This window comes from Mustela erminea, chromosome 20, assembly GCF_009829155.1.
Source record: "Mustela erminea isolate mMusErm1 chromosome 20, mMusErm1.Pri, whole genome shotgun sequence".
Lineage (NCBI taxonomy): Eukaryota > Metazoa > Chordata > Mammalia > Carnivora > Mustelidae > Mustela > Mustela erminea.
This window is the reverse complement of record NC_045633.1, coordinates 34,124,403-34,138,806: the sequence shown is the minus strand read 5'-3', so window position 1 is coordinate 34,138,806 and position 14,404 is coordinate 34,124,403. Positions and strand designations below refer to the sequence as shown.

General features: G+C 52.4%; 1 protein-coding gene across 3 annotated transcripts in view; it reads left to right on the top strand.

Moving 5' to 3' along the window:
• BAZ1B (bromodomain adjacent to zinc finger domain 1B) overlaps positions 1 to 14,404 on the top strand; it is a 68,923-nt gene that overhangs the window by 53,348 nt on the left and 1,171 nt on the right. For 2 of the 3 annotated variants that reach the window (XM_032326780.1, XM_032326781.1), the window contains 5 exons: positions 6,861 to 7,008; positions 8,241 to 8,388; positions 10,048 to 10,160; positions 12,930 to 13,075; positions 14,105 to 14,208. In XM_032326780.1, the coding sequence (XP_032182671.1) occupies positions 6,861 to 7,008; positions 8,241 to 8,388; positions 10,048 to 10,160; positions 12,930 to 13,075; positions 14,105 to 14,208 (659 nt within the window). The other variant, XM_032326782.1, reaches the window with a different exon arrangement.

The following is a 14,404-nucleotide window of genomic DNA, read 5'->3' as shown; positions in this document are numbered from 1 at the left end:
GTAGCAGTTTTTAAATTGTTAAAAATGGTGGTAAAAATCACATAAGGAACAATGTGGCATCTTAACTGTTGTTGTGTCGTGTGCTGTTACGTACATTCACAGTGTCATGCGCCTGTCACCGCCATCCATCTCCAGAACGTTCTCATCTTCCCAGACTGAAACTGTGCCCACCAAAGACTACACTCCCTGTTTTGCTGTCCCCTCAACCCCGGCAACCCCGTTTTCTTTCTGGGTCTTTGGATTCAACTAACTCTGAACAGTGTCACACATCAGTGGAATCACCGTATATGTCTTTTCGTGACTGGTTGGTTTAACTTAGCCTAATGTTTGCAGAGCTCATCTCTGTTGCGTTATGTGCTAGAATTTCACTTTAGGACCGAGTAATGTTCTACTCCATGTATATGCCTCGTTGTGTGTTCATCCCGAGGTGCACACTTGGATGGATCCCTTCCACCTCCTGGCTGTGGTGGATACGGTGCCGGGGCCCTTGAGAGCTAGTTTGGAACCTCTAGCAGGGGATGCCACTGTGTGCCCTTGGTTGAAGGACGAAGGATGATCCTGTTGTGTTGGAGAAGGTTGTCCTCTGGGGCAGGTGCACAGCCTCAGGAGGGCTGTGCGGTGAGGGAGGGAGGAGCCTGCCCACCAGCCCGCCGCGCCAGCCAGCCGTCCTGAGGAACTGTGGGGTGCCCGGTGTCGCAGCAGATGGCCCTCGCGTCCAGTAATGCTGCTGGGAGCACGGGCGTACAGCTCTCTGTTCCAGTTCTTCCTTTCAGCTCTTCTGGCTCTATACCCAGAGGTATAGCTGCTGCATCGTGTAGTAATTCTCTTTTAGCTTCTTCGAGAACCGCCTGTTTCCGCACGGCCGCACCATTTTCAATGCCTGATGGTGGTGCACGGGGTTCTCGCTTCTGTACATTCTTGGCAGCGCCTGTCACGTTCTCTTTCTGTCTTTCTGTGATTGGAGGCTTGCTGATGGATGCGAGGTGGTAGTTGACGGTTTTGATCTGCATTTCCCTAGTAATTAGTGAGGGGCAGTGTGCTTGTCGGCCGTTGTCTTTTCTGGGGAAATGTGTCTCTGAGTCGTCAGCCGTCTTTTAATTGGATTGTTTCTTTCTGTCATTGAGTTATGTAGGTTCTTCATATGTTCTGGGCATTAATCCTTTATCAGTTGTATAATTTTGCAACTATATTCCCCCATCCTGTGAGCTGCCTTTTCATCCTGTGGATGCCATCCTTTGATGCACAAAAGTTTTCCAGTTTGGTGAATTCCACCTTACCCGTTTTCTTCTGCTGCTTCTGCTTGCACCGTTGCGTCCAGGGGACACTTGCCAATTCAGCGTCACACATCCAGTGTCTTTCCCCTCTTTTTTTCTACCTTAGAGTTTTTAGCTTTTACGTTTAAATCTTTGATCCATTTTGATCTAATATTTGTAGACTAAGTGTCTAAATTCAGTTTTTTGCATGTGGATATCCAGTTTTCTGGTTTTTAAGTTTTAAAAGTAACATGCTCGTTGTAAGTAAATCCAGTGTGAGAGGTCGGTAAGGCGTGACACGAAGATGGTTTTGTTTTGTTTCAAGATTTTATTTATTTATTTGACAGACAGAGATCACAAGTAGGCAGAGAGGCAGGCAGAGGGTGGGGGGGAAGCAGGCTCCCCCCTGAGCAGAGAGCCCGATGCGGGGCTCAATCTGAGGACCCTGGGATCATGACCTGAGCCGAAGGCAGAGGCTTTAACCCACTGAGCCACCCAGGCGCGCATGAAGATAGTTCTACTGGAATTTTACAGAACGGAATCATCTGCGTCGCGTTCTGCAGTCTCTTACCCATCAACATATTCTGTATCTCCCCCACTCAGTCCATGTAGATCTACGTGATACCATGTTTTCTCAGCTGCTTGATTCCTTACTGATGAACGTTATGTCTTCTCTGGTTTGTCTTTATTACAATAAATAGCTCCATTTTTTCCTGTTTTGTCTGTTAGCTTTTTGCATCAGATTACTTTCAAAGAAAAGCTTATGAAACCACTGCGTTAAGGGAGAGGTCCCAGCCATTATCCCATAGAATCCTTTCCTTTGTGTGTGAATTCTCTCTCCCCCTTCCTATTTCCATCTTGTGGCACCCAGCCGGTAAAGGCTTGTCTTGGGCAGTCCTGAGGTGAGTCCAGAGGTTGTAGTGACGGGGAGAAGCCAGGAGTCCTTGCCCTCCAAGAGTCCTGTTGGAGGGGGAGGGATGATTGTGGTGGAGTGACAGGTCCTGGCGAGAAAGCGCAGGACTCAGCCTACCTGTGCTGAGGCACAGGGGCAGGGAAGGGAGAACTCCCCAGAGGGGCAGATGTGTCAGCCGAGGTTTGGAGAATAAGCAGGAGTTAATCCAGTCGTGGAAGGGGCCATAGGCCTGGTTGGATTGAACTGAAATTGGCTTTCTCCTCGCTGATGGCTGCTCCTTGTCCTGCCCTCGGCGTTTACACAGAGTGAGTGCACCCTCGGAAGCGCCGCAGATCTGTGTACACTGTTGTCCTGTTCCCTTTCTTCCCAAGGCCAAGGTGATGCGTGATGACGGAAGGAGAGTCCTGGGGTGGGGGAGGTGAGGAGCAGAGAGCGAGTATTCAGTTCGAGCGAGGTCTGTAGTTCCAGGCGTAGACCCAGAGACTGGACACGCGTCCGCGCCTTCCTGGGACTGGGTTCTCACTGCCGTGTGCTCCGTTTAATGGCTGCGTGTAGCGTGTGGGTCACCTCCCGGTGGAGTCCGAGGCAGTGGTGTATCGTCTCCTCTGCTCAGTCTCTTCTCGTCAGGCATCAGTTTTAGCCTCGCCAAGTACTCCATGGGCTTTGTTGTTAACTGCCGGAAGAATCTCTTTCTTGATGTGATCTTTCCTTGGCATTTCTTTACCAGTAACATTTTCTTCTCTTGGGATGTAGTAGCTACAGATTCTCACGTTCTTCTTTAGTACTTTCTGCCATAGTAGAGTAACCTCTTTTTAGCCTGTCAAGGAGACGTGATTCTTAGTACGATTGGGAGGAAAATCTGAGCACTGCGCGGTTGAACCTTGGGGCCAGGCACATAGTACACAAACGGAGAGCATGGATGAGTTTCTTGGAAAATCAGTTAGGTTGCCTACTAAGTAGTTCAGCAAAGTTCTCCATTCAAGTGGCGTTATGCCCTGCCTGCGGTTCCCGACCAAAGGTCGGCGTTGCCACCGCTCGGAAATTTTCCGCTGTCCGTTGCTTTGGAGGTTTCTACGTAGCCCCGGCCAGCGTGTTTCGTCTGGAAGCAGGTGGTTGCGTGAGTCAGTTAGTATCAGTCTTTAGTATGGGTTTCAGTTTCCTTTACTTCAAGAAGTAGATTGTTTCTTGAATCCCCTTTTGTAATAGTCCAGATGATTTCAAATATTTCATGTTTCTTTCTTTCTTTTTGCATTAAGTGGGAAAGACCTTGTATAATTTGGTAAAATCCTGGGTTCTGTTAGGCTGTCTGTCTACTTGGGGTGCATTTGTCCTGACAGCCCGATTATCTGTTCTTCATTTTAAATGTTGTTTTGTGGAAGAATATGGTCGGAAGCCTTGTCCTGTCCTTTCAAATGGGATATTGGCTTTTTCCTGTTAGTAAAGGGATTCATGGTGACTTTGCATACAAGGTGGCTTCCCTTTCATTTTGTCGTCCCCACTTCTACCTAGGAACCACCTTTACTTAAACATGCTGGAGCATTTGAATTTTTCATCAGGATAACGTGTTTAGCCATCCAGGAGCATCATCAGACACAGGATTTTACTGGATGCCACCAGTGTTGAGGGTCAAAACTTAGTTGCCACTGTTCATCTGTTCCTAAAAGCTGTGTCTTAAAAAAACAACAACAAAAAAAAACCAGTGTCTTTGAATATGGTGTGGGTTTTGTTTGTTTTGGTGGGATTTTTGTTTTAATGTGCTAGCCTGTTTGGAATTTTTTTCCAATGATGGGAAACCAGGATGGTCTTTCAAATCTTGAGTGCCCAATGTTTTACCCTCAGAATGAGAGGTGGTTTGGAATCTAGGCTGGTCTGGGTGGGTAACTTGGTGGTTTAGCCGAACGCTAGTGATTATCCAGTGTCTGTAACGTCAGGAGCATTGCTGTCGTGGGGATGTGAAGGGGACCTGGTCCCAGATTGCTGCGAGACCTTGGGCGGAATTAATAAATGAAAGTTCTACACATGTGCACAAATATTCTTAGCAGTGTGATTTATGATAGCCAGAAAATGGAAGCAACCAAGATTCTATCACCCGATGAATGGATAAACAGAATGTGACTGATCCATACGGTGGAAGAATGTCCAGCACTGAAAATGGAGTAAAGTACTCGTAAATAAAGTACTGTTACACGCTGCTCGTGTGCCCTAGAGAGATTATGCTTCAAGAAGGCAGTCGCAAAAAGCCACACGTTATATGAAAGGTCCAGAAGTAGAAAATATCCAGACCAAAAGTAGGTGAGCGGTTGTTTAAGGCTGGGGAAGTGGTAGGCTGGGGTGGAGAAGGGGGCGTGACTGCTAGTGGGGTGCAGGTTTTCTTTTTGGGGTGATGAAAGTGTTTGAATTAAGGTGATGTTGGTAGTTGTATAGCTCTGCAGATACATGTGAAACCATGATTTTTCTTTACAAGGTGAACTTGTTAACATAGAAACTATATATGCATTAAAATGAGATTAAATAACTTCCTTCTAAGACCTTTCAGGGTTTTTAAAAAAGATTTATTTGAGAGAGAGTGTGAGTGTAGGAGGGCCGAGGGGGAGAATCTCCGGCAGACCCTGCGTTGAGCCTGACCTGGGCTCAGTCCCACGGCCTACGTGGTGGCCTGGGCTGAAGCGGGGAGTTGGGCGCTCAGCCTTCTGAGCCGCCGGGTGCTGGTGGTGGTTTGCTTGGGTTTTCATGAGGCTGGTTGCCCTACTGAGGGCGCAGATCTTAACGTTCGTAGGAAGTAAGTAAAAGGCAATACTCTGTGCTGTAGGACTTTCTCCTATGTGTGTGCATCTGAGAGTCCACTAGAGGACAGCAAAGCCCATTTTAGCCGTGTGTGTTCCGCCTGTTCCAAGTAGGCACTCTGTGTAGGGACTGGACTTAAAATTCCTAAATCCACGTTCCATCGGCGGGATATGGGTTGTTTGCACAGTAAGAGGACCTGGGTGGTGGCATATGTCGGCTCTCCAGTGCCCTGAGGCCAGCTGCGGTGTGGACCTCACAGTTGGGGACAGAAGGCAGTTGCGCTGTGTTTTGAGGGCAGGTGTTGAACTAGCTGCACTGGGGGTTGAGGAATGGGCCAGATTGTACTAGAGTTGTAGCAGCCTCTCATTTTTGTTGTGTTTATGTTACGTATTCTCGTTGTTTAGGAGTTTATGCACACAGGGCTCTCTGTGGTTCTCTGTTTCCAGAAGAAAGAGAAGGGGCAGCCTTTGTTCCCGTCTGTCAACCCTCCCACCACGGCTTCAGAAGTAGCTCAGTGTCCCGTGGCAGCTCAGTTTTACAGCCGATGGCCTTCAGCATAACTAGCCCTTCCTGTAGGAGGAAGACTGACTTCAAATAGACGCCTTTGCCTGGCTTGGGGCAGGGCAGTGCAGCATGGGGTGGTCAGCTAGCTAGAGCTAGTCCAGTTGCCCGAGCAGTGCACTGCGCCCTGGACTTCACTGCACGCACGACCGGGTTAAGGCATATGGCCCCCACAGAGTGGATGATGGTGGAATGACCTCATCTCTCAGCCTCTGCTGTAGGGAGGGCCTGAGCCTTATCTTTGCCCATCTCTGTGGTGGTTTCTTTTACTTTCTTTCTTTCTTTTGTTTAAGGATTTTATTTGTCAGAGGGAGAGAGGGACAGAGTAGAAGCAAGGGCAGCGGCAGGCAGAGAGAGAAGCAGGCTCTCTGCTGAGCAGGGAGGCAGATGTGGGGCTCCATCCCAGGACCCTGGGATCGTGACCCAAGCTGAAGGCGGATGCTGAACTGGCTCCCAGGCACCCCCTCTGTGGTGGTTTCCGCCTGTGGAGGCATTTGTCTGTGCAGATGCTTACCTGATCATTTAGGCAAGAAATGTTTTGAACACCTAAAAAAAACACCTTTTGACTAAAGAAACGGTAATAGAAGTAAGTGAATTATCCTAAAATGACATTTCTGTTTTTCCTTAGAATGTCTGTTTTATATAGAAGTGAGGGTTGTGTTTTATCATTGAAATTCCTGATATTTTCCTGCGTCCCAGCTGTGTTTTTTTTCCCTGGGTCATTCTGAATTAATTTGCATTTTCTCACGATGGGAGGAGGCAGTGTCTGTTATGCTGAGAGTAACTGCCCAGAAAGAAGTCAGCCTAAGCCCTGGCCCTCTGAACATTTCACTTAGTTAGAAGTTGGTGATAAAGTCAAAAGGAATGCTGTGTATCAGTACGTAATATTTTTAAGTGTTGTTGAATGCTCTGTAGATGGTATTTACTGTAATGTCCAGGCCCTGTGATCTGGGATTGTGGCACGTACTGCAGAGACCCGTCATCTTTTTAGCCAGAGTTGTGTTAGTTCAGGACAGGGTTCCTTCCCTAAGTATTCCCGCTTTTAAATGGTATTGAATCTTTAAGGGGATTTCATTGGGACAGACGGGTCTCTCATCACCCCTCACCCCTGCCTTCATTCTTTGTGTAACCTTTGGCAGGTTTTCTCACTCCTATGAGCCTTGATTTTTGCTGTAAAATAAATGCGTGAGGGGCGGAGAGGCTCTCGGAGGGGAACGCACTCCGCATTCTCTCGCCTCTTCCCCTGCTCTAGCGCTCAGTGCTTGCTGTGCCAGTACAGTGTGAAAAATCTGTGTGTCCTGTCCTTGAGGTCATTGTAGTAACGCTGACCTGGTTTGGGCTCTGTTCAGGTCGCATCTGCTCTGGAAAAGTGGAAGACGGCGATCCGTGAGGCTCAGACTTTCTCCCGGATGCACGTGCTGCTTGGGATGCTGGACGCCTGCATTAAGTGGGACATGTCCGCAGAGAATGCTCGATGCAAAGTTTGTCGAAAGAAAGGTATGTTGAGATCAGTGTGGCTTACCTGAGTGCAGTAGGCACTAGAATTTCCATTCCAAAGGTATTTCTCCCCGAAGAATTCCGGGCACCTAACTTAGAAGTACAGTGGGACAGATTGACCCTCTTCCGGAGGTCTGTAAAATGCTCTTTTACATGAAGTAAATCAAAGCAAGCGCTTTGTTCCTTAAGTTTGAGGGTAAGAGCAGTTTATCTCTCCAATCTTTAAATTTTCTGCAGGGGACAAATCAACCTAAAATTTTAAATCTCTTTTCTCATCTCCTGGAGTTTGTAGTCATCCGTGAAGTAAGCCGTGTGCCAGCAGAGGGCAGTATTTCCACACTCCCGCGGGGCCCACTGCCCCTGAGTCCTGCAGAGCAGGGCATTTGGGACTCTTTAATGGTCCCAGCTTTTGGAACCCGTGTGAAAGGAACTTCATGACTAATAGCCCTCGAGCTATTGACTCCTCGGTGGCTAACGTTATTTTGTGAGGTAGGTTAGGGCTTAATTCGCAAGGATAGAAAAACCTGTGAAGAACCTGTTCATTGCTCTGAACGCTCTTCTAGAGCGAAGGCTGGGGAGGGGGGTGACCGTGTCGTGTCCGTTCCATGCCTTTTGGGCACCAGGTGGTCTAAGAGAAACCATGTCAGATGGGAGGTGGGAAGCGCCGGGGCCGGAGGAAGAGGACAGGCAGTAAATGTAATCCTTCACGGGGCTCATTTCTTAGCGGGAGGTGAGCAGGGACCGTTCTTGCCGTGACTTGGTTTTTGCTGCTGCTTCATAAATGTTTTAACTGTCCTCTCCGAAGCCGAGCTGGATTTGGGGATATAAGTCAGAAGGCCTGAGTTTAAATTACCAGTAGCCTAGTTTATGCTACATTTCTTTCTTTCTTTCTTTTTTTTCTTAATTTTATTTGTGTATGTGAGAGAGAGCACGAGCAGGGGTAGGGAGAACAGACTCCTTGCCGCTGAGCAGGAAGCCTGACACGGGGCTGATCCCAGCACCCTGAGATCATCACCCGAGCCAAAGGTAGTCGCTTACCCAGCTGAGCCACCGGCATCCCTGTGCTACACCTCTTTTCAGAAGTGACTGCATTAGGAAAAAAATGTGATAATACTCTGCTGGACTGTTTGCTCCCCCATGGTGCTAATGGAGGGCGAGTGGCTCTTCGTGACAGCCGGCTGACCGCCGCCGTGCTCCCGGCAGTGCCGTCACACAGGTTTCTCCCCTTGCAGGTGAGGACGACAAGCTGATCTTGTGCGATGAATGTAATAAAGCCTTCCACCTGTTCTGTCTGAGGCCCGCTCTCTACGAGGTCCCAGACGGCGAGTGGCAGTGCCCTGCTTGCCAGCCTGCGACCGCCAGGCGCAACTCCCGCGGCAGGTGAGAATTTCTTCTCTCGGAAACAAGTCAGTGAAATGGCCGTTCACAGTTAAGCTGTAGTTACTCAAACAGAATGATTCTAAGGAGTTTAAGTTCATCTTTTGCATACGGAGCCTGATCATTGAAATTCCTACGGTAGGAGCTCACAGGGCTCTGATTTCATTTCAGCTCGATGTTGACATTCCTGGTTTTCGCTACCAGACGTGAGCTGTATTTCGGCTTCATACCTTCTCAGATAACATCTCTCTCCCGTTGCCTTACGCTTCTACTTTGCCCCCTTCGCCATGACTTCTGCAATCACCCCCTGCTCAGAGTCCTGGAACTCATGACCTTCCTTACCTATGCCTGTTGTTTCCCCTTCTTTATCATGGTTAGAACTCTGGGGTCGGCTTGCACATCTTCCTCTCCGTCGGCCTCCGTGCTCTGTTGACGCCGGTTCCGTGTCCAGACGTCTCAGGAGTCCGTCTCCTGCTGCCCACTCTCCGTGGTCGCTGCTGTCGGTCGCCCGCCTCCATCTCCTCCGGGCTCCTTACCTCAGTGCTTGCCCCTTTCTGTTCGTCCAGCTGTGGTGGGGGCACCAGAACGGTTTAGGCATAAAGATAAGCTCATGTCACTATCCTGAAATTTAAGTCTTTCCATCGCCTCTAGAATCAAGTCCAAACTGCCTGGCCTCATTTCTGAGACTGACACAATTCCGGTCTCCGTTTTCGTGAGCCCTTCGCCGCTGCCGTGTGCTGTCTGCCCGCCCTCCCCCACGTATCCTTGCCTGCTGGGCTTGCCTCCTGCCTGGGGGTGGTCCCTCTCCTGGAGCTGAGGCACCGGCCCGGGGCCGGCCTAAAATGGGCCTGCTTTTGTGAAAGGTTTTTAAATTCTTAGAGTTGATTCTTTCTCTGTTCCAGCCAAGCGTCCATCTCAGTCTCTCTGTGTGTCTTGCCTGGCATGGGACCGTCTCCCCACGAGGGTGTTAGTGTCCTGAGGGCAGGGGCCGTGCTTTGGTCTTCATCCTCATCCCAGTGAGGCCTCGTAAAGATGCCCGAGCCTTGCCGAGTTAGTACCGTTGTTCCCACGTTGCAGTTGGAGGTGGTGAAAGGGCAGCTCGTAGGCGCTCTGGCGGGTCTCCGAGGGGGCAGCGCTGTGTGACCCTGACCCCACCTCTCAGCGCTCCCCGGTTCCTCTCGTCCCCCCGAGCAGCACTTGGAGCCAAGTAAGGCGCACTGCCCTGAGATGGCGGGGCTCTGCACCAGCTGTTCTGAGCCGGGATTACCGCGGCTTTGCTGTGACGGTCGTCCGCAAGCTGTTCCGCTCCTGCAGGGAGGCCATCAAGGTGGCCGAACACCTGTCCGGGCTGTTGATCCTTTCGGTCCACCCAGAGTTGGGAGCAGCTTTTAATAGCTGAAACGTCACATTATCCGGGTGACTTTGTGAGACAAAAGGAATAGGTTTTGTATCGGTTGATGTGAGGAGAGCCTGGCGGGGGAGGCCTGCTGCTGACGCTCGGGCGCTCGTGCTGGCGCCCGTGTCCTCGCCTCGGGTCCGGTTCCCTCCCCTCGCCATCAGCTCTGCCCGGTCTGTGACGAGGGTTCCCCGTGGGACTGCGTCCTTTCTTAGGACCACTTGGGCCTGGAACCACGTTCCCTATCTGTGTTTCCCTCCCTCCAGGAATTACACGGAAGAGTCCGCCTCTGAGGACAGCGAAGATGAGGACAGCGCTGACGAGGAGGAGGAGGAGGAGGAGGAGGAGGAGGCGGACTACGAGGTGGCCGGGCTGCGATGTAAGGGTCCCGTTCGCCTTCAGGCTTTTCCGGGCTGGCTTGGGAGGCCCGGGTTGGCAGTAGCCGCCCACCCAGCTCTGCCGTCGGGCCGTCTGCTCTCTCTTACGTGTCGTGGCTGTGGGGAGACTCCGCTGCTGTGGTTTTAGAGGGATTTTTAAGGTGCCACGTAACCACCTTCCTGGTGGGAGGTTGGATGGCTTGGTCTTAAGAACATTTCGGGCCGAGGGGCACCTGGGTGGCTCAGTGGGTTAAGCCGCTGCCTTCGGCTCGGGTCATGGTCTCAGGGTGCTGGGATCGAGCCCCGCATCGGGCTCTTTGCTCAGCAGGGAACCTGTTTCCTCCTCTCCCTCTGCCTGCCTCTCTGCCTGCTTGTGATCTCTCTCTGTCAAATAAATAAAGTCTTTAAAAAAAAAAAGAACATTCGGGCCGAGATTTAGTGGAATTCAGAAGGCCTAGGCCTGCGGGCCTCTCCTAACAGCGGGTTTGGCCTCTGCTGCAGCGCTGCTTTCAGAGAAGTGCTTTCCTCTTTGTCATCGTGTGCAGGGGCCTAGCATGGCTAGTTTGGAAAGAGAAGACTAGTTTTTTCATGGCTTCGGGTGGTTGGTAGGAAGGTTCAGATCTGTTTCTCACTAGATGCCCGAGGGGAGGCGTGGGGGGCTCTTCTTTACACTTAACCTCTTTGACTCTCGCTCTCTAATGGCCATTCTTCAGGAGTCATTTTCTTGGGTAAACCTAAAGCCCTGTAGCCTGGCCTTTTACAGCCTCTTCTGCAGAACAGACCAGACCCTTCCTTGAGGGTTAGTGGGAAGAGATCACAGATCAAGATTTTGATAAGGGGTTTTTTTTTAATTATTTATTTGAGAGAGAGAGGTCAGAGGCAGGAGGCAGAGGCAGGCAGAGAGAGAGGAGGAAGCAGGCTGCCTGCTGAGCAGAGAGCTCAATGTGGGGCTCGATCCCAGGACCCTGAGATCATGACCTGAGCCAGAGGCAGAGGCTTTAACCCACTGAGCCATCCAGGTGCCCCAAGATTTTGATGAGCTTTTGAAGAGATGGTACAGTCCCAAGGTCATAGCACTCGGAGCGTTGGGAGCCTGAGAAGATGCTTGGCCTGACCAGTCTTGCAGCAGGGGTGCCGCTAAAACCCGGAGCGGTCTGGGTTTGCACGCCCACCCCGTCCTCACAGTCGTGCAGGGCTCTCTCCGTTGGGAACACCTTCCCTTTCTCATTCCTGAGGGCTCCTTCCGTTTGTTCACTGGCATGATCTTGCAGCTGTCCAGGGTCAGGAGAATCGTAGTCCCTGAACCCCAGATTCCGGAGGGACTTCGTCTGCTAGCCAGAGAGAGCGACTGGGGTGCAGGCCTGTTCAGGACTAGGTCCCGAATGTCACAGGGTGCTCATTGTGTTGGTTTTCGGAGTCGTGGATGCTTTCCTCTTGCAAGTTAACGGTTTTCTTTCCAAGAAATCGTTCTCTCTAGGTTTCTAGGGTCTTAAGGAGTCTGGGAAGTGGTGGTACTTGAGAGCACTTTGTCTTCTCCACCGTGTAGACTACCGGGGATGTGGTGTTCCCTGGGTCCCACCTCAAGGCCCTGGGTTGGTGGTCGTCTCTAGCATTCTGAGTCTCATCCTTGGTTTCAGCTGCTGCTTCTCACTTCCTGCCTGGCCTTGAGCTTGGAGACCTTAAAATAGCCAGTGAAGGGTTATCAGGGTCTAGAAGTAGAGTGAAACATTGTTTATTGATTCTTTCTGTCCCTGGTTCTGTATACCTCTGTCTTTGTACAAATATCACCTCCCTACTTTGAAGGGAAAATGTGTTGAGTGGAGAAGCCTTTTTTTTTTTTAAGATTTTATTTATTTATTTGACAGAGACATAGCGGGAGAGGGAACACAAGCAGGGGGAATGCGAGAGGGAGAAGCAGGCTCCCGGCTGAGCAGGGAGCCCAATGCAGGGCTCGATCTCAGGACCCTGGGATCATGACCTGAGCCGAAGGCAGACCCTTAATGATTGAGTCCCCCAGGCGCCCCTGAGCTAATCCTAATGGAGTGTCGTTCCCTGGGGACGTACTGAGAAATGTTGGTTTGTCTGACATCGACTACCTGTGGTCAGCCTGAGACACGGGTCATCTTGGGGACCTTTGTATTCCTTATTCTCCCTTTGGGGGTGCCGGGCAAAGCTCTTATGACAGTGGCCTGGCCCACTGTCTGGTTTTCAGAAATGCAAGAAAGCAGGACTGGGCCGAGCTTAAATTGGGTTCACGGAGAACGACTTCGAGTAGGTTTTGGTTTTGCTCTCAGAAGATGGTGGTGGCGAGTGTGGGATTCCTTGGGGAACTAGGAGTCGGGAACTGCCCTCCAGCCAGATGCCACCTCACACTTGAGCACGTGCACTCGCAGGCCCTCGCGGGCTCTACGGGGCCCAGCAGAGCGGTCAGCACGTGGCCTCTCCCGGCCTGCGCCGCCTCGCCGTGGGCCTCGCCGTGGGCCCTTTCAGAGGCGCGTTCAGGGAGTAGCTGTGAGCAGGGTGGGGCGGGGCAGTGCCGTTCGGAAGGGACCGGCCTTCCCAAGGGGCGTGTGGCAGGGCCCCGGCAGCCGAGAGGTGTCCATGCGTCTGCTTCTGCACCTTTCAAGTGTCCTGTCGGGGCAGGAGGGAAAGGGCAGGAGCGCCTTACGATCAGAGGGAGCTGTCGCCCTGCTTGACCAGATGCTCTCTGCGTCCCGCAGATGTGCTCCCCTGTCCCCCGTCAGCTCTGAAGTCCGCATTTTCTGTTTCAGTGAGACCTCGGAAGACGGCCCGGGCCAAGCAGGGCGGCCTCCCCGCGGCGGCAAGGCCGGGGCGCAGGCCGGGTAAGAAGCCACATCCCGCCAGGAAGTCTCAGCCGAAGGCGCCGCCTGTGGACGACGCGGAGGTCGAGGAGCTGGTGAGTGACCCGGGCGTCCAGCTGGTAACAGGTGGGGCCCCCGCTTCGGAGGCGGCCGCGGCCCACGGGCGGGCCTGCAGGCAGCCGGCGGCCCCGGCCCCCCAGGAGCAGCTATGTCCGGCATCCCCCGCTCAGCCCGCGGACGTCGTCTCCCCGAGTTAATAGGCAGCCTGTGACTCGTTAAGGCTTTTAAAATAGTATCCATGTGTCTCCAGCAGCTCCGAGGGGCTGGGTCTCCGTTGTGGGAATGTCAGCAATGTTGGCGCCTCAGTCGCTCTCGGGTCTTTTGCCCACAGTTGTTGCGGGAGGGGCGAGAGCCTCCCCTCTGCTCATCAGCCAGTGTAAATTTAGTGGATTTCCTTCAGATTTCACTGGAGCTTTAAAGAACAGTAAGAGGCTCCTGGAAACGTACTTATTTTGGCAGAGCAAATTGGGTTAGGGGTGGTTTGGGGGCATAAAGCAAGCCATTAGGGAGCTCGAGGGCATTGCGAGATGCTTCTGCTGGCCCAGACCTAATTAACCCTTCAAGCCTGGGGCTCTGATCGCTGAGTCACAGCAGCGATGGCTCCCTGGAGGGGACGCCCACCCTTCCCTCCTCCGCCACTTAGCTCCCACGTGCTAAGCAGGAGGGGGTGGGAGAGGAATCGTACCTCTGGCCTTGCTTTCCTCAGAGCCGCAGCCCCACAGTATTGGCTGCCGGTGGTCCCCGTAACCCCAGGTCTGTCTCTCACTGGTGTGCTGGTGACGGTGGCCTCTCTGGCCGACCTCGGGCAGGACCACCATACCAGGGCAGCTGCTGCCTGCCCTCTGCCGCTTTGAGGAGTGTCCGCAGGGGTGGGGCGGGGGGCTGATGGGGCGGTGGCTACCCCCCCGCCCCCGGCTGAGCGCGCTCCCTGCCTTGAGCGCCAGATGATTTTGACCATCTCTGCTCCGAGACAGTGGTTGAACTTCCTTTTTCTTCTTTTCAAACGATACATAGTTTTCTGTTCTGTTAGACCTGTGATAACGTGTCTCTTTCTCGGGTGCCAGGTCCTTCAGACCAAGCGGAGCTCCCGGAGGCAGAGCCTCGAGCTGCAGAAGTGTGAGGAGATCCTCCACAAGATCGTCAAGTACCGCTTCAGCTGGCCCTTCAGGTGCGTGGGGCATGCTCGGGCACGGGGAGCAGGACCGGCCTTGGGGGCGCTCCGCGCGTGCAGACAGGCAGCTGCTGGGGGGCTGCCGAGCAGAGGCCCTAGGGACGGCCCTGATCCTTCCTTTAGGCCGTGTCTGAGTGTCGGCGGCGTCCAGCCCCAGACTGGCAGAGGCCGCACGTCATCCGGGGTCAGCACG